General features: G+C 36.2%; 3 protein-coding genes across 11 annotated transcripts in view; all 3 read left to right on the top strand.

The window, feature by feature from the left end:
- Nucleotides 1-209: 209 nt before the first annotated feature.
- On the top strand, nucleotides 210-9367 carry LOC129254887 (NIF3-like protein 1). Its single transcript, XM_054893425.2, has 5 exons — nucleotides 210-1071; nucleotides 5284-5431; nucleotides 6206-6320; nucleotides 7113-7251; nucleotides 7921-9367. The coding sequence occupies exons 1-5, from the start codon at nucleotides 408-410 to the stop codon at nucleotides 8187-8189; spliced, it is 1335 nt and encodes a 444-aa protein (XP_054749400.2). The 5' UTR covers nucleotides 210-407; the 3' UTR covers nucleotides 8190-9367.
- Nucleotides 9368-15365: 5998 nt separating this feature from the next.
- LOC129253606 (homeobox protein MIXL1-like) lies at nucleotides 15366-18699 on the top strand. The gene is made up of 2 exons (XM_064095911.1): nucleotides 15366-15731; nucleotides 18610-18699. The coding sequence occupies exons 1-2, from the start codon at nucleotides 15366-15368 to the stop codon at nucleotides 18697-18699; spliced, it is 456 nt and encodes a 151-aa protein (XP_063951981.1).
- An 827-nt stretch (nucleotides 18700-19526) lies between these two features.
- LOC129254890 (EF-hand calcium-binding domain-containing protein 5-like) overlaps nucleotides 19527-26065 on the top strand; it is a 28370-nt gene continuing 21831 nt past the window's right edge. For 8 of the 9 annotated variants that reach the window (XM_064108657.1, XM_064108650.1, XM_054893431.2 and 5 more), the window contains exons 1-2: nucleotides 19644-19719; nucleotides 25273-26018. In XM_064108657.1, coding sequence (XP_063964727.1) covers nucleotides 25306-26018 — 713 coding nt within the window. In that variant the 5' untranslated portion in view covers nucleotides 19644-19719; nucleotides 25273-25305. Of the gene's footprint in view, nucleotides 19720-25272; nucleotides 26019-26065 lie in introns of all 9 variants that reach the window. The other variant, XM_064108644.1, reaches the window with a different exon arrangement.

The following is a 26065-nucleotide window of genomic DNA, read 5'->3' as shown; positions in this document are numbered from 1 at the left end:
TTAGTTTTATTTCAAGGCAGTCTGAAAACCCTTTCAATTACCACAATTTACAAAAAAATGTCGTGGTATCAAAACATGAAAAAATCATAAATAAATCTTTGAATTCACAATTCAAACTAATTTTATACTTCCCCCATCCTGCCGGCCAATCTGCTATATCATTCATGTCAAAATGCTAAAAAAATTAACTCATTTCAATCAAAAGCAAAGACTAAAGTAGTGGGCGTGGCTTGTAAAACTAACACGGGGAAAGACGGTAAAAACATGCAATATTAAAGGTGGATAAAAATAAGCTTTCCATCCAAATCTGGTGAAAGGTAATGTTGGAAGTGCGTGCACATGAAAGTGTGCTATTCGAGGATATAGTGAATCCAGAGAAATATTTCAAAAGATAAACTGAACAAGTGATGAATATCAACGTGTCTGCTCGGAAAACCAACGCAATCTGCAAACTGTTCCACCCTCATGTAGCCCGGCGTTGGAGCTCGGCTCACGCTCTCTCTCTTTGTAACCCGCGCCTTGGTTCATTGACATTATTGGCCCTCTTCCATCAACCAAAAGTCAGATCTATCATCGACAAACGAAATGTTCTAGGACAAACAAAACAAGCAACACGAGAACTCGGGCAATGTCCACATTATATTTTTACATCCAATCGTCATAATCTTAGTTCATTTGCAAGTAGATCCAGTTCTACCACTGTCAAAAACACAATGAGTTTGAAGCAAGTGGTATCACTTCTTGAAGAATTTGCTCCCACAAGCCTGGCTGGAAGTTGGGACAATGTTGGACTACTTGTAGAGCCTACCTCCCCACACAGTGTCTCCACCTTATGCCTGACCAATGATCTGACAGAGGAAGTATTGGATGAAGCTATTGAGAAACAGACTGATCTTATCCTCTCCTACCATCCACCAATATTTGTTCCTCTCAAACGATTGACGCAGAGGAATGTGAAGGAGAGAATAGTTGTAAAAGCTATTGAAAAGAGAATTGCTATCTATTCACCACATACATCTTGTGATGCTATTGAAGGAGGGGTCAATGATTGGCTTGTCGAGGGACTTGGAGGTGTGATTCTGCTTCTTTATTTTTTATGAATTATGTTTCTTTGTGTGTGTTTTCCTTTCTTATTCTTTGGCTTATTATAGCCAGATTTTTTTTATATAATTATAAATTTTGTAACTATTCATGTGTACCTTGTTACCGGTTAGTAACCTTGTGTGCAGAAATATGGTTGGAAATATTTAACTTATTTTCTCTCGATACCGTGGATAAATGTTTGAATTTTTTTGGCATGGTCAAGGTTCTACTTCAGTTTATATCATTGCCCCTCCCCCCCCCAAAAAAAAAAGGAAGTTGAATTATTTTTATTTTTTCTAATTACATAGGCTACAATTTTGAAGGTCTATTAATAGGGCCTCACAAAAACTAGACAAAAAGCTTCAGTCTCTGTATTTGGTTGTTCTACTGAACTGCATTGGCGCCACTCAATGGGGATGATAGTAAAATGTCAGAAATTGTTAAATAAATCCCCTGAAACGATGGTTATTCCTGTCTACATGAAAACATGCCTATTTTAATGCTCCAGTGAATGAAAAATAGTCACCGAGCTGTTATTAAAAAGAGATCATTAATTGATATGAATAAGTATTTTTAGATTTGATGCTTAAAGATACTTTTTTTAGTTTGTGTTGTATGTTTCATAGAATCAAGACAGGGTAGTTGCAGACTGCAAGTGTAATGTTATTGGAAAGTCAACTTCAATAGAAGATTGTGTTTCTAGACCATAGAAAATAGAGATTTATAAATGATATATTTGGTGTCGTGAGTATGAGCTAAAAGCACTATGGCACTGAGATGGCTGTAGACAGATTGGAGCTTTGATAATATATGACAATGTTTCCTTTTTGCTCTAAATTGAAAAAATGGTTATTAAATGTAAATCAGCTTGTAGATTTTGACCTGCAGAATACTATGAAAAATTTCTTCATATTTTTAATTAAAAACTGGACTTCTTGTAGTTTTACATCTCAATAGTGAAAAGTGAAACCAGGCCTATTGCATTATAAATTGCGAATCCAAATTTTCTCTTATTATTCTTGTCCAAATTTTCTTTTATTATTGCAAAGCTGATATTGCAAAATTGAAGTCAGTCAGAGTCTACATAGTATGTATAAATAAATGAGAAGCTATGTTAAACAAAATAAGTTTATGAATTAATTGTAAGGTTATTAATTTAATATTTTTGTAAGAAAGATTCGTATTCATTGAAGTGAATTTTTGTATGAGATTTATCTGCAAGTTATTTGACAATTTTATCATTTTCAAATGTTCAGAGTAAGTTTTTATATAATTTTATTTACATATCATTTAGGCAAAGTCTTACAGATAATGGTTGGTATCAAACATTTCAGATTTTACACATCTGTAAATAGTCACTAACAGACACACCTGAGATCTTACTTTCCCCTAGATATTTTCTAAGATTTATCTTGGTTGGTTGATATGATTAGGGTAAACCACTATTCAGCCTTTGACAATTTTGCTTTCCCTATGAATACCAATGATTTGAAGAAAAACAGGAGCTTAGATCTCGATCCAGGGGGGCCACTTCCATTGACGAGTGGATACCATGCGCGACCATGGGGTCTCGAAAAGCACCCTAAACACGTATTTTCAATATTCTGAAAATGCACCCCTTAACAAGTATTGACGTGTGAGACCCTATCAGTCAGTCGGCAAGCCCTGAAAAAGTAGCTTCTTTTGTCCAAGTGATATTCATGACTAGAGGTTTTTTGCATTGTTAATGAGCTTGGTGCGGACCAAAACACCTCTTTTTATTCGGCCATTGCTGCTCTAAATATTGACAAAATTTCATGTTTTTGGTATCTTTGTAAAGAAGAAGAATCATTCTTTTAGGTCAGGTGTTTGGATTTTTAAAAGGATTTTGTAATACAGTGCGTATCAAAAAAAAGTTTACACTTTGAAAAAGCCCTGGGAATTAAAAAATATACAACATGTGGGTAATTTTTTCACATATAATCTTAGGTTTGGGTCTCATCTATCCAATGCAAGTAAAAGTTTTGACAGAATATTACACTTGAGTGAGCACTGTCCATTTTTGTAAAGCTCGCAGAAATCTGTTTGCGCAGAAATGCTCGTTTTCATGCAGTGTCAAGGAGAAAGGGCGAAATCAAATTTACCCTGCGAAACATTTCTCATACATTTCCCTTGCACTTTTAGTCAATAGAAATTAGACGGATACATTCAAATTGCCACCCAAATTGAAATTTCAACACTTAGTAAGCACAACCCTTACCCTTTTTGTGCCAGCTGGATCTGAGGACATAACTAAATCTGAACAAAAGTTTATATCAGACATCTCTAGCATTTTTTCACTAAGTTTTTATCATTTATAGTGGGTTTACATTTCATTTTTATTTAATGCTTGTTTTACCACACCTTTTCCAAGCTTTACAATGATTAACCGAATGGAAATTAAGCCTAAGCCATTTCATGTAAATCACAGCTCAGTGTAAAGCAAATATCGTCACGATTGCCTCAGTGTGTGGGGGAGTGGGGTGGGGCGCAATGCACTCTTCGAAGTGTTTTGGGCAAGGAAAAAAGTTTTAAAAGGTAAAAGATATCTTCAAATCAATTTTAATAGATAAATTCAACTTGTTCTTCATGATTAAGGTCTACTTTTATTCGCATAACTATTTCAAAGTTCTGCGCAAATCATTTTTCACTAACTTTTCAAAAGTAAGTGGTGTTCACTCAAGCGGAAATATTTTTCGACAGTTATATCGTCATTTGCTTAAATGGATCTGTACCAATGTTACAATGTGGAAAAATCTTCAGGATATTACAAATGTATAATTTTACAGGATTTTTTCTAAGTGTAAACTTTTTTTTTATACACACTGTATAGGGGAAACTTTTGATCTAAAACATGAAACAAAATAATTATTTTTATGCAACAAAAGTTGTTGTTTTCACACTTAATTTCTGTTTGAGCACAAATAATTTTTAGATTATGATAAAGCTGAAGATCTAAGCTTTAATATGATATACTTTATAACGAGGTATTTTAGATGGGTCAGCAGCCAGCTTTTCATAGGCCAAGTACATTTAGCAGCTCAAAAACAAGAATACTGCGCTCTGATTGGTCATAGAGACCACACACCCACGCAAATTCAATTTTCCCCACACTAGGCCTCTGCAAGGTCACACTCACCATGTGGTAATCTCTTCAAATTACCCGCGCCTGTTTTGAAAACATTATTCAGCCAATCAGGACTCTGGATTTTATGTTACTCAGAAATTTCGAAATCTCGTCTTGCATCTTGATGGAAAAAGCTGGCTGCTGACCCATCTAAAAGATGCCACATATCAAGAGTGACATTGTAAGAAAGTATAGAGTTTGAGCTTTCTGATGATATAAATAATGTTTGTGCCTAAAACACAAGATGTTGCAAAATTTGCAAGTGAAAACAGAGGAAGAAAATTCTGTTTGAGGCATCTTTTCAGGTCGAAAATTCACTTATCCATCAAAATATTTTATTCAAAAGAAAAACCCAATATAAAAGAGCAACATTTATTCTTTCCCATGGTACAATAATAATTAATATTACTCAAGGAGAAAGTGGTTAAATTCTTTGAGAAAAAAAGTCTCACAATTCACAAGATTTTGCAGGGACATGAATTCAGCCACGAGAGGACTTGGATAAATCCTGCTCATTTGCTCATTAACACAGGGGCTTGCAGACTGACTGCTCCCCTTAAAAAGTATTGGAAAAAAAAGATACTCTTGGCAAGTATTCCCTGAATTGACCCCCCTAAACAAGTACAGCGATATTTTTATTGTAATGTCACTGACGTCGGTCGTCGGTACCTACATCATTGGGTTTAGTACAGCCCCAACACCCACATCTCGCGCAAATCGTACTCTAAACACGTAGTGTTGACTCTTGGGGCAAAAAGTACATCCTTTATAAAACATTTTAGTCTTAATTTTTTACACCCTCGCAAATTAGACCGTAAACACGTAGCCTTCCTAGCGAAAATAGATGTATACCCTTTTTTCATTATTTTAGTGTTTTTTACACCCTTATTACGTTACGTACGTAACGTGCCCTATCTTGAAAAAGACATCCTTTTTACGTGTTTTTTTGGTCACGCATGGTATCTACTCGTCATTGTAAGTGCCCCCCCCCCCCCCCCCGGATCTCGATATCTGTCTTTAAAATGCAATGTATACTTTTGTCTCTTTTTTAACAGATACTAGATCTAACAGACCACTGGAGCCATGTTTAGAGAAAGGAGATGATTACAGCATATCTGTGATAGCATCTCAATCTGATGTAGGATTTATCTTACAACAAATTGTAGAAACCCATAATGTGACATGTAAAGCCACAATTAACAGGTATTCATTCAATTTAGTCTTACAACCCTTCAGTGGTGAAAGCCACAAGTGAAATTTACTTATTTATTATTCATTCATTCGAACCGTGGCAGTTAGATTATTAACAAAGTAAAAATGAACATGAAAAATAGCACTCTACTTAAGATTACAAACTTGTGTTTCTAATAAATCATACATTAGAGTTTAACGAAGATACTGCATGATATTCCCTGTTGTCACATCTCTCCAAGCTCTGAATTGTTTTCATACTGATTACATTGTATACTTTAGGAGCCGCTGAAGCTGGGTGGGTTCCCCCCCCCCCACACTTTTTTCAAAAACCGTTCAAAAACGTGAAAATGACCATCTGATTGTGATATTTTGCATGGTCAGTACCCCCCCCCCCTCAACTTTCAAAACCGTTTCACGGCCCTGTATGTCTTTCAAGTGTTTTGCATTAATTCATTGATAACAATTTCTGTGGAATTGAAAATAAACTTGAACTTGATTTTCCTTCCCCCCACAAAATATATGTAAGTGGTAAATGGTCATATATATCAAAAATAAACTTTTTGAGAATCAGCTCCCACCTTTCAGAAGGGCTTACTGCTGAGGACAGGTGATATCTATGAATCATGATACATAGATATTTTTCATTTTTGTGGGATTATTATTAAAGATAATAAAAGAAAAACAGTAACAAGAGAATAGTTTCATGTTTATCGACAGAAGTGTGATCTACATCAGAGGTAGCTATATAAGTCTGATTCATTTCATTTTATTTTTTCTCTACAGTGATTACCAGATTACTTGTTCCTGTGTGAAATCAGATCTGAGTAGTGTGATATCATTGATGAAAAGCACTGATGATGTTGACCAAAGTAGCTTGAATATCACACAACTAGCCAAGGTAACTATCATTTATTCTTGAGAGTTTTGTCATTGTTGGAAATGAATGTAATTTATGATTTTATAATTTTATAATTTTCTTTAGTGTTTTATCAACACTTAAGATTTTGTTTCACTCCTGAATCCTCTAAAGGGAAAACTAGGTTGCCACTACTGTTTATTCTGTAAAGTTTTGTCATTGTTGAAAATGAATTGATACAGGGTTTATCAAAATGGTAGATTTTCTCAAAACTTATTGCCACTTATGTTATCTGAAATTAAACTTTTTCATGATCTGTCATCTGTCTCTAAGATTTTTTTACAGCCCAATGACAATATGTATATGCAAATTTAGGCTTCATCTCCAAAGATTCTGATTAAACACTCCTAGTGCTTGATTATCAAGTTTAATTCATTTCAAATGTAATAAAATAAAGTTGCAAATTTGAATGACATAGAGAGACAAGGGACAACCTTATTAATTAGTTAAACCATGGACCTACTATAGTAGGTCCATGGTTTAACACTGCATGATATAGAGAGACAAAAACAAGAATCAAGGTAACGGGAATATTGGGGTAGGGAAATAAACAGTTTTTGTTCAATTAACACTATGTTTGCATCTCCTCTCAGCATAACACAATCTGATTGCAGTATTTCCCATAGACCGTTTTAAGAGTTTTATTTGGTATAGGGCTCAATGGGCTAACTTGACACATTTGTAGGTCTTTATTTTAAAGCTCAAATATATAGATCTTTCCAAAGTTATATGAGTTTGCATACATTGGTTTCATCTCATGTTATTTTATTGTAGGCACCAATGACAAATACAGGCATTGGACGTATGGCTACCCTCCAGACTCCTACTCCTGTATCAACAATGCTGAATAGGATCAAGACCCACCTTACGCTGGACCATATCCAGGTAGCGCTTGGTCAAGGAAAAACATTAGGTAAGCATTTCTCGGGAATGAATGGAAAATAGCTTCTTTTTATCGGTTACAACAAACTACTGCAAATTCTAAATCCTAAGCCATTTGAATCATATTTTCATTTTGAAAATTGATCAAAATTAAATTCTGGAACACATTTCCTCCCGTAAAAATGTTTAAGAATATAAACATGTTAATAGGAACTTACGAAGCTAATGAATAATTTAAAATGCCTTAGAACTTAGAAGCCAATGAAAAACATATAATGAATTCATGTTTGACAAACTATTGCATCAATATGACAAAAGATTTTGCATTAATACACCTACTACTTAAGGGAAATAGTGACAAAAATAGGAATAATGCATCTGATTTGCATGATTAAGTCCATAAAGCAATTAGATAACTTGGCAGCATTCTTTACAGATTTGTGCAAAATGTCATGTAGATTGGACTTTTCACAGTCAACATCTGAAGGGGTCAGATATTCCACCCACCCCATAAAAAATTGATCTGAAAGAAGCTTGTTAAGATCTACTGCAATGACAGTACACATTGATTTTCTTTTGAAATATGTCATCACTGCAATTAATCAAGTACTTTAACAATCCCCCCCCCCTCCCCACTAATAAAGAGCAAAAAAAAAATCAGTTCTTTGTCATGGTTATATTTCTTTTCAATCTGATTCAGAATCAGAAGTATCTACCGTGGGCATCTGTGCTGGATCAGGTGCTAGTGTTCTTAAAGGGGTGAGAGCAGACATGTTTCTGACAGGAGAGATGTCACACCATGATATCCTTGCAGCAACAGCAGAAGGAACATCAGTCGTTATCTGTAACCATAGCAACACAGAAAGAGGCTACCTTCATGTGCTACAGGGAAAACTGACCAGCTTGTTTGAGAACACAATCAAAGTGTTTGTGTCAGAGAAAGACAAAGATCCACTTCAGGTTGTATAATCTTCGTTAAAACCTGTTCATGATTAAAACACCACAGGGAGGCAAGAATGTGTTCTTTATGAGGAGGTGATTTTCATAAATGGAAACCCAAATTGTTGTCTTTTGAGACATGTCTTTCTTTAAAGTTCATCAAAGTACTTATTGTAGGAGGTAAGGTCATCCTGTATTTTTGTTTTCTTTGTTATTTTGTCTATAAATTCTATAATTCAATACTGGTTTTCCTGTATTCCCTTTTCTCGTTCTGTTGGCTATGCTTGTAAGATGAGTTTGATAAAAAACAGCAATCGCAGTTTTTGGATGCTCTAAAATGAGACTTATTCCAAGAGGAGCAAAACCTAGACTTTAAGAAGCTTTTTGCTTAATACCATATTCTTCATTTTGAGCCAAGTAAATGCTTGCCCTCATCGTAGAGTTATTAGGAGTTATTCAGATTTTATTATGGTAACTCTATGATCAATCAGTAAATATTCTTAACAACAAATCAAAATCAATGGTCCAATTATAGTAACCATTAGATGGTATAATTGCCGTGATAATGTTTATGTTGAATGAAAACCTGGTTGTGAAGTAAGTTGAAGTTGCAGAAAAATTACATCTACCTGAAACTGAGTAAAATACCTGATGACCTTCTAAAATATGTTTATTTTTAGACGATAATTTTACTCAAAGTCAGTTTTGGATTAAGTCATCTATGCTGCCTAATCTTGATATGAAGTTTAAAGGAAGAATCCACCCTGAAATAATTTATTTGAACAGATGAAGAAATAGAGGTTCCCTTTATTTTTTTTATTAAATGTGATGAATATAGATAGAAACTCTTCACTTAATAATAATAGTAGCTGGATAACCTGGATTTATTAAGCACTTTTTGCCTGAGGATACACATTGCTGCTATTATTACCCCGGCTTTAGCTATGCTGCAATATAGGCACTTGAAGCATTCAAGGAATTTCTTCCTTCTGGGTACCCATTCACCTCACCTGGGTGGAGTGCAGCACAATGTGGGTAAATTTCTTGCTGAAGGAAAATGCGCCATTGCTGGGAATCTAACCCATGTCTCTCAGATTGAAAGACGATAGACTGGACCACGACACCCCCACATAATGCTCCATCAGTATGTACATGTATATCTACTTGTCTTGTGCAGTATTAATGAAAATAATAAATATTTGACTTTTGTTTACTGCCAGTGTTCATTTACAGATGCTGTAACTTTCTTATTCTATATACAGGGATGTGATAGTTCAACTTTTTAACTGATGTTAGCCATTTTGTTTTTTTATTTTTTTTACTTCCAGCTGATACAGTTTTTTTGTGTACTTTGTACAAAAAGTATAGGATCTCTTGCAAGTTTAGTTCTTTTAATTTGTGATCACTCACACACCCATATATGATTTTGATGTTTTTTCTGAGTTATTTACCTTTTATTTTATTTTATCCTCATATCAGATTGGAATGATAGAGTGATGATCCTTTATGCTATGATCCTTTATGCCAAAAAACTATGAACAATTATTTGAGGTTTGAAGTACTGGAAAGGGTTATTTCCAACAACAAAAAAATAGAATGAGATTGTAAGCTCAGTGTCGATTTTTTTTTGTCTTCAATCTATGCTTTTGTGTATATCACAGTTTATACTTGCATCCATTGCTTAAAGTGCCACACTATCAATGCTCATCCATTTGCTGAAACTTACATTTAGAAACGTCATAAAAGTAGTCTGTTAGTACAATTTTTCTTTTCTTTTCACAATTTCCTCAAGTGAGATTGTATTTTTGTACATAAAAGTTTCTACTTATGTGCCTTTTAAACAGATTGATTTAATTTCTCCAAAATATGAAGATATGTTATTTTGTGAATTTTGTTTCTATGCGTTTGACTAGAGCCACTAGTCTGCACTAGATTTCAAATGCAATATGTCAATATAGATAAGAATGATACTTAATACAGACTGATCACCATTAATGCTTTTAACCTTTTATATTTTGAAATCCAGTAGAATTTATTATTTCATTCATCCTTTCTCTGTAAACTAAAATGAAAATGGTAAATGTATAAACATTCATTGAAGAAAAGAAATTTAGATTGTTTGGTTGATTGTTTTACTTTTGTAATATCACCTTCTGTCTGGTTTGAAGATAAGCATGCTGTTGTCATATAGGCCCGTATTCTGAAATCTGGTTTAATTTAGGCCATGGTCTAACTCTGTGCTGAAACTATAGGAAGCCAAAAATGTCCAATATTGTGTGTCTTATGTTCATTGTGCATTTTCATCATGCTAAAATGTCAAAGAAAACTAATTCACTTTTTACTCCCAAAAAGTTATGAATGATTGGAGTAACAGATAAGCTGATAACAATTGGCTATCAATAGTTAAAACACAACTTTAAACCAGAGTTTAAATTAAACCCAAGTTCAGAATATAGGCCATAGAGATAGAGAGAGAGACATATTTTATAAATTTGCTCCATCTGTGACCAGTTCCTGGGTCGTAAAATCAGATTCTCAATAATTTTTATTTCCAGCTGATAAAGCTTTTTTTTCAAATTGTTAACAAACATCTGAATGCATTTTTTTTTTTTTGGGGGGGGGGGGGGATTTGATAGGAATCTAGAAAATATACTCACACTGTGTTAAAACAGGAATGATGGGGTATCTTATTTAGCTCCTCACTAGCTGGGGTTCATTGCTTTTAGTTCACTTGGATTAAAACATTCATCTTTATTAAGGAAATTATGGCTTGAAATATTCAGTGCTTACAAGAAGGAATAACTACAGTTCTCTACCATCGTCTTTTTCTCTCATTCTTTTTCTTCTTTTTTCTCATTCTTCTCCTCTTCCTCCTTCTTCTCCTTCTTATTTGTTAAATAAAGTCCTTTTGGGGGACCAAGAGTTTTTATAGGAGCAAAAATGTGCCCGCCCCAGCTTCTGACGCCCATGCCAAAGTTGTTATTAACCATATCGATATCCTAGAAATCCATCTTCATTACTCCAGTATCTTTCTTCCTATTTAGTCCAGGATAGAAGGGGTCGAACCTTGTTTTTTTATATATACAATGTTTTTTTATGGTTTCTTGTCAATTCGAGGGTGCTGATTCCGAATCTGAATGATGCCACTCGTGTAACCTTGAGCATTTTCTGCAAATTGGCAAAATCCAATATGGCCGCCAAAATATTCAAATTACCCATGAAAATCATAAAATTGTCCACACATTGGCTTTAAAGTACATGCAATTGTGCTGCCGGAGTGAAATAATATCTGAAAAAATGATTTTTGTCAAAATATTTATTTTCTTTATATCAAAATGGCCGCCATCATAGACCCCTGTACAATATATATGGGGAAAATTAATTTTTACAAAATTGAGCACTGAAATGCAAGTAATTATGATCTATGAGTGAAGCAATGTCTGTAAACATGATTGCTAACGATATATATCATTTGTTATGTCAGTTATGTGATAAATCCTGTATTTTGATATTCAAAATGGCCTTCAAAAGCCCTAACACTATTATGTACAATGTGAATGGTGACACAAAAAAATCACAAGAGTGAGCACTAAAATGCATTTTGTTGAGATAAACGAGTGGAATACTGACTAAAAACATTATTGTTAACGAAATTTATTATTTAACATGCCATGTATGTGATAAACCCTGTATTTTGATATTTAATATGACCGCCAAAGGCCCTAAAATTATGATCTACGATGTGAGAGAGGACAAAAACAATCACAAGGTGAGCGCTAAAACGTATTTTTTTGTGGTAAATTAGTGGAATACTGTCTTCAAATATAATTTGCAACGAAATATATTATTCGGGTTTCATATTTGTGTTAAATATTGTATTTTTACTTTCAAAATGGCCGCCAAAAGACATTGACTGTATTATGTACAATCGATCTGGGAAACCAATTTTCACATGAGTCAGCACCATAACATGCATATAATTGTGATTTAAGAGTAAAATATTGTCTGAAAACATAATTCCTAACAAGATATACCATTCATTCTGCCAGGTAGGTGATAAATAATGTATTTTGAAAGTCAAACTGGCCGCTACAGGCCCTAACGGTAGGCCTATTATGTACTTTCTGAATGGGAACGTATAATTTTAACAGAATTTGGCTTTGCTTGACTAAATGGTGTTGCATGTATGAGTGAAATATCGTCTGAAAATATTATTTTGTAACCAAATAGATAATTTCTTATGTTATTTAGGTGATAAATGCTATATTTAAATTTCAAAATGGCTGCAAAATGTTTCTTTGTGGAAATTATCTTTCCCCATTCAAATTTTACGTATTAAGATAAGGGACTATGGCGGCCATTTTTCATTTTTAAAAGGCTGCATTCATCACCTTTATGACACAAGCTTTTCATAGTAAAAATTTTTGTCAAAATTATCTGTCCCCAGTTACAATGTACATACTACTTTGGGCTATGGCAGCAATTTTGAATTTCAAAGCAAGGCCTTTATTACCTTCTCAACCATTATGTGATGTATTTAGTCAGAAATCATGTTCAAGACCAAATTTTACCTATACATCACATAGTTACGTGCGTTTTTGGTTCTCATTCTGGTGATGATTAGTTTCCCTATACGCATATTACAGAATTTGTAGGGGCTTGTGCGGCCGTTTTGAAAGTCAAAATACAGTATTTATCACCTATGGGAGAGGAAATGTTATATTTCATTAAAAAAATCACGTTTTCAAACAATATTTTCCTTATACAACAGAATTATATGGATTTCATAGTCAGGCAAATCCTAATTCTTTCAAAAGTATTTGTCCCCATTTACATTGTAGATAATACTGTAAGGGCCCATAGGGGCCATTTTGAATTTTACAATACAGCATTTATCTCATGCATGAAAAATGAAATGATATGTTTCGCCAGAAATCATGTGTTTAGACAATATTTCACTCGTATAGATTACAATTACATTCAATTTATTGTTTTTACTCTTGTGAAAATTAGTTCTCCATTCGCTTTGTTCATAATACAGATAGGGCCTATGGCAGCCATTTTGAATGTCAACATGCAGCATAATTACCGAAATTGCAAGGGAAATGATATGTTGCATTAGAAATCCTTGTTGTCAGACAGTGTTACACCAATATTTCGCAGTTATTGGCATTTTAAAGTCAAACAAATTCAAAGGTTGTGAAAATTATTTGTCCCCTTTTATATATTGTACACAGTATAAGGGGTCTATGACAGCCATTTTGAATATCATAATACAGCATTTATCACATTAGATAGTATACAAATGACATAGTTTTGTTAATAGTCATGTTTTCAGACAGTAGTCCACTCGCAGGTCACAATCACATGCAATAATAGTGCTCTTGTTTGAAAAAATATTTTCCCCATTCATATTCTACATAATAAAGTATACAGGGGTTATGGCGGCCATTTTGAATATCAATAAAATAAATATTTTGTCAAATATCGCTTTTCCAATTGGTATTTCACTTCTGCACAACAACTACATGCATTTTATAGCTAATGTGTTGGCAATTTTATGATTTTCATGGGTAATTTGCATATTTTGGCGGCCATATTGGATTTTGCCAATTTGCGGAAAATGCTCAAGGTTACAAGAGTGGCATCATTTAGATTCGGAATCAGCACCCTCGAATTGACAAGAAACCATCAAAAAACATTGTATATCTAAAAAAACAAGGTTCGACCCCTTGTCTATGGGGCCTATCCTGGACTAATTCCCTTACAATTTCCCTATTTTTCAGATCAGTATTAAAAAGAATCAGCCCACGTTTTGCACCAGCATTATTTGATAGGTGGAAAAAGCATCTTCCTCATTGATTCCTACCTCGACAACAGCTCACATATTATATTTTTATAGATATTGTTCATGCTCTAGTTTACTCAAACCTCTTCTTCCTGGTCCAAATGGAAGATATTTTATACTGTCAGTGGTTATTTATCTCCCCGGTTTATCTCACTCCCTCTTCCGAATTTCATCAAACCAAAATATATGAATTACTTACCAATCCAATAATTAGATCAAAATCTGATCGACCAATAAAACACTAAGAGAAAGGTGCCATTTTGCATCAATGAAAAAATATGACACTGATGGATTTCTGTAGAGTTATGATTGATTGGATCAATCGCAACTTTTTGTAAGACGGGGCCCAGGTTTACAGAATTGTACCAAGAATCAACTTTGCATCTTTGATGTAGGCCCTATATCCGGTTGCGAACAGGAACAGAAAAGTGCATTTTATCATCTTTTCACTTTAATACTACGGTGCAAAATTTTATCTAAAAAGTTTTGCGGGGGTGGGTACTTAAACATTTCATATTCCTGTGGCATGGTGTCTGTTGGATCCTCATTCCTTACGAATTGCTCGAACCTGCTTTGCAACTATATTTCTTCAACATTATATGCATTATAATTTACATCAGTTAATCATCCAGTATTTGCACCTGGAACCTCACGCTTGTCAATAGCCTCTAATCAAGCAACATGTTATCCCCTTAGGCATTCAAGGCGGGGTAGCGTGATTTTGTCTTCGTGTTATATCGCATCATATCTGCTGAAAACTAGATAGATAAAGACATGTTCGTTACGAAAACTGTCAAATCAAATTTTGAGAGCTTTTAAAGCGTATGGAATTAACTCTTGGCAATGGAAGATCAAGTCCAATCATATTTTCGACCAATTTTCGAGAGGGAAAGCGGATCAACAGAACATGTTCCGGCACTTAAAGGTAATACTATTTGTAGTTGCTCTTAATGAGACAATTGGCGCGGTTTTCCCATTTGTGTCACTTTTTATAGATGAGTTTATAGGAATGAAACTGAGATCGCAACTACTGTATATATTGTCTATTATAGTCTGATAGTCCTTCCGTAAAACGCGTTGCGGTGTGCATTAATTGTTTCATGAAATGACTTCTTGGATATTCGTGACAATAAAAGACTGTTTTACCCGAGAGTTCTGATAGTGAACCCTCAGAAATATGTGCTTCTCAGTCAAATAAAATCTAAGAAAATTGTCAAATTTGATTATTTGTCAGATGCTAACGAAAGGCCCCGCTGAAGTAGTTATGTGAAAATGCAGTTTTAGACAGTGCCGCTACTGGTTCGCCTTGTTGTAAGTTGTCAAAAAGATAAGATAATAATTGTTTTAATTCTTGACCCATGCATATAGACCCCATCTCCAATATTTCTGCATCTACGAAGAACCGGTTTGCATCAGTCACCTGCACTCCTCCTCGAGAACCTGCAACCCCTAACTCTCCAATACACTTCCCCTTGATAAACCGTCCTGATGTTCCTCTGACGTCATCATCGCCTTCCGTTGCACCTCCGCCACACTTTTCCTTCGTGTCACCTACGGATGTGTTCCATACTCCGGTCAGGGCACCCCGACGTCGACAACGGACGACGTTCAATGCTGAGATGCTCGATGTCCTCGAAACGGCCTTTGCTCGCACACCTTATCCTGATATCACTCTCCGAGAAGAACTGGCAAGGATTGTTCAGCTTAACGAGTCGAGAATACAGGTAAAGTTAAAGTAAAAAACAAATGATGAAAATTTGTAAAAATAGAGACAGGGGTCACCACGGACCCCCCCCCCCCCATAAGCACACCCACCCACACACCCATCAATGTGTATATATGAAAACGTGACAATCGGAATGTATTCTCGCCTCAGGAATTACGTGATGCAATAAAGCAAGTGCTGTTGACTTTGAAAATAACTAAGATCATTGTATTTGACATTTGCATGGTGAAATTTCATGGTAATATTTTATATTGAAAGTATTTAAAGTTTCATGAAATATAGATTCATATGCCTATGCTTTTAAATTTATGTTGATTAAAAAACTCAGCATCAATTTTGTTGAAATTCCAATTTTAATACAACATAGTCAAAGTTCATTGATCCCAAAGGAAAAGTGACCTGAAACTCAAAAAGATGATCAGTGAGACTTGATTATCCTTTTGCATAAGTTTCATAAAATAGAAATACTTTAAAAGCTATGATGACATTTCAAGAACATATAACCTTGGTTAGGATTTCAGAGTTGCCAATTATGATCATCTTTATTTTATTACTATTTGGGGGGGGGGGGCTTTTTTTAATAACGACCCCGCCCCTTCATTACAAAACTTAATAAGCCGTTTCGCTGCCTCGGAGAGGCAATCAAGATTATCACAGTTCTTATTTTTGTTCATTAGTTTGGTCATACCCATTGCCGGACATCTTTCAAAGTTGACCCTATTTGCGTAATTCATATTCCATATTGAGAGATTTGTTTCATCAATTATCGATAGGCCTGTGTGTTAATTTTCTTTATATGTTAGAAGAAAAAAGGAAAAGGAAGACGAAATGAAATAGGGAATAAATTAAAACATCGCGAAAATATTACATGACTGCAATATCCAAATAACAATCCAACGCCCTAACCCTATTCTTTGTAATAATCCCAAACACTCTCCTCCCCTCTCTACCCCCATTCTCCTCCTCTTCCCCTCCCTCCCCTCGACCTCTATTTTTTCTTTCTCCCATTCTCACTCCCTCCCTTCTCCCCCTCTACTTTTCTTATGATAACACTCACTTTCCTTTAATTGTTAATCTTCAGCCGTTTCCCCTTAAACATTAACAGGTTTGGTTTCAAAACCGGAGAGCCAAGCAACGCAAGTTATCCCGACAAGCTTTTCATCATCACCAAGTTGCTCGATCCATGTCATCTTCAGAGCGGCCTCTGTGATGCACTCCACCAAACCTTGGACTGTTCGGTCTCTTCGATGGTTACTATTATTCATAATGAATAAACGACACTGATTGCGATAGTGCAGCTCTATTATATTGTATATAATGTAAAACCAGTGGATTTTGTTTTCATTATTGATGTGCACCATTCTATTGTGTACTGAAACCAGACCAAAGTCACAAAAGAGGGTTTCACCTTAACGTTTGCCGGAGGCGCACGTCTGCGTCAAGGGCGGGCGGCGGGGGGGGGGGGGGGGTGGAGACTGAAGCCCCGCCCCCCCCCCAAAGAAAGGATTTGACCAGATATATATAATATGTAGCTAGCCCTATATTCGTATGTAAGCAGGGGCGTCGATCCATTTTTCAGATGGGGGGGGGCAAAATCATGAAGCAACTTCCAAAGGCGCTCGATCACACAAAACAAACAGACTCAAACACACACACATATGCCTATATGTATATATATATAGATTATATATATGCACACACACACACACACATCTCACCAACAAATTAAATTTTAAAAAATTTAAAAAATAATAGATGCGAGCGCGAAGCGCGAGCTGAAAATTTTGATATTTTGATCTGAAAAAAAAAAAGTTTAATTGACGTTTTTAATAAAGAACAAGAAATATATCCAACAAAAGATTATTGCAAATCGAAGTGGGAGTTCTTTTGAGGTATAGAACTGAAAACGGGACATTCTATTCACCTATTCAATCATGAAAAGTATGGGTTTTTGCTACAGAAATGATTGAAATTTTTTTATATTCTAATCTGAAAACCGGACATTTTGAGCACGATTTTAGATGAAGAACGAGTTGTGTATCTCCATCTCGCTTGCTGATTTCTGTGTAACATTACAATCTTATTTTATTTTTTGCACATGCGGAATTATTGGGGGGGCAAAACGATATGTTTGCCCCCCCCCCCCCCAAATATTTTCATTGGTGGGGCGGTTGCCCCCCCCCCTGCCCCCCCCCATGATCGACGCCTCTGTATGTAAGTATTGTTTAATGCAGTATTCCATTAAGTTTCGTTAGTAAATGGGAGTCAGCATTTGCTCGTTTTCATCAGGGCCCTTGTTAAAATCAGTACTTTAAAACATTGTATAGATATATCCCGATTTACTGTCGAAACATAATACTGTTTGAATATCATGTTTTTTTTTTTTTCTTATTGCTGCCATGCATCATGAATATTTGGTTTTTGTATTTTGTTCGGGATGATCTTGTGGACTGACCATTGTGATCCAGCCTATAGATTTCAAGACATGGTCAATATCTCGGTGATGCGCTTGATACATTTTGTTTTTATTGATGATTCATTGCTTCCTTGTCTGTATGTAGAAGTGTTCTATATCATAACAATATAATAAATCAAAGAAACAAACAACAACAAAACCATTTCTATTTTCTATGTATAGTAAAGATCCAGACTTTATAGGCCTATACATGATGTGATGATATCGTCTGTTCATATCAAACTTTAAAAAAAGGTTAAGAAAAATATTCACTCGATATTGGATTAAAATTTACAAACTTTACAGGAGATATTTACAAAAACATAGGGAGAAATACAAACACTGAAATATATAATCTTGTTATAGATGAGAGCGGTATGTCAATATCGGGACTGGGATGTATTTGGGGTTATTCGAACAGACACATACTGAAGGTGGAGGTGGTTATAATATCTTCAGTGATATCATACCTAGAATATGTCTTTTAATGCCTCATGAGCCTCCTGTTTAGGAGGATAATGGGGTGCTTGCTAAAAACCGATGGAACTGTGCCACTGTACCATTCCAGTCATTGGCATTACTCAGAACGTGCGGGGGGGGGGGCAAAATACCTTATCGCCTTTAAGCTACTGTAAAAAAATATATAGCTAAATATAATCTCCACACCCCCTCTCCGTCTCTCCCCATCCCTTTCCCCCTCATCTCCCCGTGTTCCTGCATCTGTATCTCAATAATATATGCGAGCGCGAAGCATCAGCTGAACATCGGCAAAATCCGAAAAGGGTTTTTTATGCACTATTATTTTTATGCACTATTATTTTGTGGATATGTCGGCCAAACTCAGTGAATATCAAGACTTGACTTCAAAATGATTTGAGGTGAACAATTGCCTATTCTGGCCACCTTAATCACTATTATTATACCTTTTTTTTTTTGGGGGGGGGAGGGGGCGACGGGGTGGAAGTATCCCCTTTTATCACAAAACGTTAGTGTGACGCCCATATTCCCACTCGACTAGAAAGGACTGATTTGTATGGACCATAGAGATATATACTAATAAGTATGGACAGATCAGTGCTACAAAAAGTATGTCTTGTCTTTCTCGCGTCGTGATTGGTTGGTTGGTGTTTGTATTCTCAAAGAATTATTTTTTTCTCGGTTATTTAAAAAAAAAATCTTTATTTTTTTATAACAACAAACCCAGAAAGAGAAATCAGTAAAAATATTACATGTTGCAAAAACAAGGCAAAACCAACGCAAAATAAATTAAATAGGAATAGTGTAGCCTATGGTTCATCATAATTTATTAAAGAGTTGATTGATGAGCTCGAATTGGCCGACTTACATGATCCAGCTTGCCCATAGAGATGTATATTAGTCATAGAGATGTACATCTCTATGATTAGTATACATCTCTATGAGCTTGCCTGACTATAATGTATTATTCTATAGAGGGCGGTTGTTGGAAATCTATGTACCATAGCAACGCACAGTTTATCAACTTTTGGAAGTCAAGGAGCAGAGCAAAAAGGTATCGTAAATCATGATTTTGTACATATTTTTTGAAATTTTAAGTATATACGTTATTAAGTCATTCGTACCAATAAATTAAAATTATTTTAATGCCTGTTTTTATGTTTTCCGATAGTTTTTTTCTTCTGAATCTCGCCATTTCTTTTGCAGTTGGAACAGTTCGAATTTTCCAGTCCCATTTATTTATATTTGCGTAGGGAACATTGTGCAGGGAGTCCCACATGCATGTCTGCGCATGTCGCACCAACAAAAGACTTTAACTTAAAATTAAGCATGAATTTATTCTTATTCCACAACAAATTTCAGCTGATGATTTTCTTTAAATTCTTATGAGTAATACCTTGGTCACATTTGCTCTACGACTACGGCGGCCGTACGGCGAGTCGAAAACAGCCGTTCTAACAAGTAACAAGTATTTTTTTTTTTCAAGTAAAGTATTTTTTTGTCCAAATACATATAGGCCTACTTATAGGATGGTTTGAATTAAAATTAATAAAACGGCTGTTTTCGACTCGCCATACGGCCGCCGTAGAGCAAATGTGACCAAGGTATTAGACAAGTGTGCCAAAAATCTCTTGAAAATTATTTCATTGAACAAATTGTAGGGAGTATTGGCACTCTGTCTCTGAGTCTGAGTCAAACAGGCAACACGCCTATTCAATTGCGTGTTAAATAACCGAGTCCAAACGGGTGTGGGTTTAGCCTTTAAATGCCAGCCAAGTCCTCTAAATTACAGCCTAAAATTCAGGTCTATTTCTTTTATTATTAATCTATGAATTATAAGTAAAATCGGTACTCACCGCCACCGGTTCTTTTCTTGAAAAATTTGGTGATTTCATCCCGTCTTCTGGCCAATTCTTGCCGACAGCTGCAATATATAGGGTTGTGTACATGCAAATCCAGAGCAAGTTGTCTGATGTCTGAGCTCCGTTTGATTTAGCTGCGTAAGGCCTCATCCTCACCGCTACGTACATGGGGTGCATGTTGGCTCCTACACAGCTAGCAGTTTTTGTCTCACCTGCATAGCAGAGTGAGACTATAGGCGCCGCTTTTCCGACGGCGACGGCGGCGGCGACGGCGGCGGCGGCGTCAACACCAAATCTTAACCTGAGGTTAAGTTTTTGAAATGACAGCATAACTTAGAAAGTATATGGACCTAGTTCATGAAACTTGGCCATAAGGTTAATCAAGTATTACTGAACATCCTGCCTGAGTTTCATGTCACATGACCAAGGTCAAAGGTCATTTAGGGTCAATGAACTTAGACCATGTTGGGGGAATCAACATCAAAATCTTAACCTAAGGTTAAGTTTTTGAAATGTCATCATAACTTAGAAAATATATGGACCTAGTTCATGAAACTTATACATAAGGTTAATCAAGTATCACTGAACATCCTGCATGAGTTTCACGTCACATGACCAAGGTCAAAGGTCATTTAGGGTCAATGAACTTTGGCCGAATTGGGGTATTTGTTGAATTACCATCATAACTTTGAAAGTTTATGGATCTGATTCATGAAACTTGGACATAATAGTAATCAAGTATTACTGAACATCCTGTGCAAGTTTCAGGTCACATGATCAAGGTCAAAGGTCATTTAGGGTCAATGAACTTTGGTCAAATTGGGGTATTTGTTGAATTACAGCCATAAATTTGAAAGTGTGTTGGTCTAGTTCATAAAACTTGGACATAATAGTAATCAAGTATCACTGAACATCCTGTGCGAGTTTCAGGTCACATGATCAAGGTCAAAGGTCATGTAAGGTCAAAGAACTTTGGCCACGTTGGGGGTATTTGTTGAATTGCCATCATATCTCTATAAGTGTATTGGTCTAGTTCATAAAACGTGGAAATAAGAGTAACCAAGTATCACTGAACATCTTGTGCGAGTTATAGTAGTTTTCAAAATCAGCACTGCTGCTATATTGAATCGCGTGATGCAGGTGAGACGGCCAGAGGCATTCCACTTGTTTAACATTTTAGATTCATTTTATTTCTCCTCGTACACAGACGGCTCAAGATCGTGTAACCCAGAGAGCTCCCGCCCGCTGCGCGGGCGGGAGCCCAGGGGCCCGTTTCTCAACAACTGGAAAAGTTAGTCATATCTTTATCCACCAACCACGGAGTTAGTTCCAATCTTACTAAACCTGTTTCACGAAAGGCTTCCTAACTAGAATACCTTGATATCGATACTATCGGTAAAAAGAGCAGACGAGACGTAGCCTTAGTCACAAAATAGCATAATTTTCAAAAAGAAAAATTATGACAAAATTGCAAATATTGTGATAAATTGGGGAATACATCTTTTCAAAATAATAGCACATGTAAATTATGCATCATACATACTTAGACCATGAAGATTGGAGCATTCAATTGCTGAGAAAATTGAATTATGAATAGTTTATTTCATGACTAGAAAATCACATGTGGACGTTGAGATGGGTACCCCCGTGACATCGAATTTTAATAGTTTACGAAAGTAAACCATAACGGTTTTCTTTTTAAAATGATGATAATTATACGCCCTTCTACGATTCCAAACATCATCAAAATATAGTTTAACAAAACCAAAAATAAATATTTGATACCGAAACATACGATTTGACAAATTCTATGCATAAATTAGAGATAGAATTTATCCAAATGTTAATAGGGGTCTGAAAACAACAAATACGAGTCCAGTTATGGATGGCCTGACGTGGTAGAATCTTTATCGATTAAATCATTTTACTATTTTAAAGTGAATGGTTTTGTGGCGTTTTACCAACAGTTTTTATAGTTTCTTTGTATTAGAATTATCATTGAATGCATTATCCCACTTGTTTTGTGATGTAATTTCAACCTCTATGATTGATTACGTAAGATTATTATTTTCAAATTTCTAGGCACTTTTGCATGTCATAGTCTACCCACGTGATGCCACTACGTCATTAAGAAAGAAGTTATGACAGGTTCGGAGGTGTCATAAATATTTAGTGAGGTTGTTGTACCCGATCTTGGTAAAGAGGGCTTCGTGAAACGGTTAGCGGACAAGTAGCTGACTATCTCCGATTTAGTCAAGAAGTTAGACTTATGACGGTGTTGAGAAACGGGCCCCAGAAGCTTACCGTGTATTTGACCATATTCACCGGACTAGGGTGATTTATGGTCTAAATATTTCTCCAAATGAATTGTGAAAACAGAAAGTATACAATTACCACGATTATATGGATGAAGGTCTAACGAGTGGCAGTTTCCTGACATCTGGGCACAGACTGGAACCTCAAAAAAACGAAAAGTTCTCTCCTTCTACCTCCGTTTCGATCGGCCATTTTTGTTAAAAATCGTAACAAAATGGCCGATCGAGACTGGGGTAGAGGAGAGAACTTTTCGTTTTTTTGAGGTTCCAGTCTGTGCCCAGATGTCAGGAAACTGCCACTCGTTAGACCTTCATCAATATAATTGTGGTAATTGTATACTTTCTGTTTTCACAATTCATTTGGAGAAATATTTAGACCATAAATCACCCTAGTCCGGTGAATATGGTCAAATACACGGTAAGCTTCTGGGCTCCCGCCCGCTGTGCGGGCAGGAGCTCTCTGGGTTAAAGATCGTGCAGCCACCATTAGGGGGTTAACAATTCAAAATCCCCCCGAAGGGGCTTATCAATTTTTGTCGTTATATCATAAAAATAGGACTGGACCAAAATAAAGATTATTATTCCGTTTGGCCTGAAATGCACCAAAACAGGGAAAACTAAACTTAAAAGGAAAAAAAACAGTGACTTACTTCGGCTGTCCCGCAACTCCCACTTCCCTGGTTTATCCAAACTTAATACATAAACATATGGCCATTGAGTCCTTGAGTCCTTGAGTCCTTGTACAGATCGAGTTAGAACTTCGGTCTCTGTAATTGGTGAGTGGAGCCAACATAGTTCAGCAGGACAACCAATATAACAGAGACGGAAGCTTTTGGTCTAGTCGGCTCCATGCACTTGTGCACAGCTACAGTGCACAAACGAAGCCAATCGAGACGGGGAGCGTTTCATGAGGAGTTTTTCAGTGGTTTTCAACAACAGATTTGCTTTCTGCCAATCACATGCAAGGGTTGCCATAGCTTATAACATCCCTCTGTCAACAAACAAAATCACTGACAAAACTCTTTTGAAACACTCCCTAGCCTGCCTTTTGACCTCGTGGTGTAATGCAGGCTTCATCAAAGTATCAACCTTGGGGCATTGACAGACAAACCACAGGGATTAACACTTTTTTATTCTGTATGCAAGTCTTTTTTTCTCTGACAAATAAGCAACTTTCTGCTCTTAACTTGTTTCAATTGGATTTCCACTGAGTTTTTATTTATTTACTTTTTTTTGGGGGGGGATGCGACTTCTTTATAATTATCTTATATCTACGACTGTATGTAGGCCTATTATGACAAGTTTAATTTTTATGAATACTATAAAGGTCGTCTGAATCCCCCCCGCAAAAAAAAAAATGTAAATAACAGGAAAAAAACATTACCTCTTGCTTGAAAATGATCTGTGAATCGATCGCGAATGGAAGGAAGAAAATGCTGGAAATATTACTGAGATTTGTGATGGGTGCTGTAACCTTTTTGTGCATGTGCGGTCATGAATAGAATTTAAATAAACTATTGGATTGATTAGAATTTAAATTTATGATGGGATGGTGGCGTGATGATCAACTCAATTTTGGCATGTGTGAAAGATAGAAGTATTGACATTATTAAATGAGATAAAGAGTATTGATGACCTGGACGAGAGAAGAGAGAAATAGAAAAAAAGATGGGAAGATTGAGACTCGGAGCAGAAGAGGATGTTGATTGTTTGTGGTAAGAGAGGGAGAGAGCGAAAGAGAGGGGGTGGTAACGGGGAGAGGATGGGCCGATTGAAAAGAGAGAATGGGAAATTAAGGGGCTGTGGAGATAAAGAAAAACAAAATCAAGAAAGAAAGAGTGAGAAAGAGGCGGGGGATAAGAAGTCAAGTGGACATTTACAAGAGGAAGAAAACAAGGCCTGTAGGGTCGTTAGCTAAGAGGGGGGGAGAGTTCAACACAATGAACACAATAAGAAAAGTTATTTACGAGACGTCAAAATATGAGGTCAACAAACTTTGAACCTTTGACGAACACGTGTTGATGTGAGCGGTTAACAAAAGGGGCGAATCTGAATGTGAATGAGTGTGGCCAAATTGGTGAAGGGAAAATTATGCAAATCTCCTTGACTGTTTCAGCAGGGAATTTTAGTACTTGGAACTTGGGGCATGTACACACATTTAGCAAAGTACCAGTGAGTAGGTGCAGTATAGCATTTGGTAACTTGACTAAAATTGATTTCAGCATGGAGATAGGATTGATTGTCCCACATTCTTGCTGAGATAATTCCGCGCAGATGCACAGGTAACCCCTCTCGGTGGGGAGAGAGCTAGAGAGAGAGAGCATGATCGTATAAATTTTGGTGAAAAAACATGTTGGCAAACTTTTTACTCAGGTCTGTCTTAGTTGGGACTTGAGATACGATAATTTCTTATTTTCTCTTTACATCCAGGAAAGGAAATATAAGATTGAGCAGTGAAACAAAATGGCAGAAATCCAGGCAGTTAGTCCTGCTGGTAGCCGAAGCTTCATTGAACCCCGCCCACCCTCTCAGTCAGGTTCCAGGTCATCATCAAGGGTAGGATTCAATGAGAGTGCTCACAGTAGACACAGTTCAGGAAGAATTAAATATGTACCCAGTCACCGTCCAACTTCCAATGCCAGGTCTACTCCATCGTCCTCAGAGAGACCTCCTTCTGTACGATCCTTGAGGGAAAAGAAAGATCTAAATGAGTACTTGAGTCCAATTGTCAAAACAGCCGTGAGGAGATGGAAGCGTTTCCATGAGCAGAAGGTGATAGAGCGCTTCAAGGAGAGACGAGAATCCAAGAAGCAACGTGTGAAGGATATCAAGGAAGAAAAGAAGAGACTTGCCCGTCGTATTCCCATCGATACCTTAGCTGTTGAATGGCTCAACAAAAATGAATTAACTGTGGACGCTAGGGCTTATTTATTGGATAAACTGCTGCCAACACTTATCTTAGGCATTGAAAAGTTGCTCATGGAGGCTGAGAGGAGAGATCTGACAGAGAAAAATGAGGCAAATCCAAATTTCAATCCTCTGAACTATTTGGCACAATACTTGATGAGGAACAATCCTCGTTACAGCAATTTCCCAGAAGCTTCACCGTATATCAGGGGAATGCAAGAAGTCACAGATGAACTCAAGCAATTTGTCTTTTCATTTGAAGACAATAGGTTAGTAGTTTTCTCTAACATTTCTTCTTTACTACTATAAATTAAAT

The sequence above is a fragment of the Lytechinus pictus genome, chromosome 2 (assembly GCF_037042905.1).
Source record: "Lytechinus pictus isolate F3 Inbred chromosome 2, Lp3.0, whole genome shotgun sequence".
Lineage (NCBI taxonomy): Eukaryota > Metazoa > Echinodermata > Echinoidea > Temnopleuroida > Toxopneustidae > Lytechinus > Lytechinus pictus.
The sequence above is the reverse complement of the archived record's forward strand: the minus strand, read 5'-3'. Positions and strand labels throughout refer to the sequence as shown.

What these genes read in the sequence shown, in the direction of transcription:
- LOC129253606 (XM_064095911.1), top strand. Translation starts at nt 15,366, where the DNA reads ATGCATATAGACCCCATCTCCAATATTTCTGCATCTACGAAGAACCGG. An exon ending in TTAACGAGTCGAGAATACAG is followed by an intron (nt 15,732 to 18,609) that starts GTAAAGTTAAAG and finishes TTATTCGAACAG; the next exon opens with ACACATACTGAAGGTGGAGG.
- LOC129254887 (XM_054893425.2), top strand. Translation starts at nt 408, where the DNA reads ATGAATATCAACGTGTCTGCTCGGAAAACCAACGCAATCTGCAAACTG. An exon ending in ATATCACACAACTAGCCAAG is followed by an intron (nt 6,321 to 7,112) that starts GTAACTATCATT and finishes ATTTTATTGTAG; the next exon opens with GCACCAATGACAAATACAGG. An exon ending in TGGTCAAGGAAAAACATTAG is followed by an intron (nt 7,252 to 7,920) that starts GTAAGCATTTCT and finishes AATCTGATTCAG; the next exon opens with AATCAGAAGTATCTACCGTG.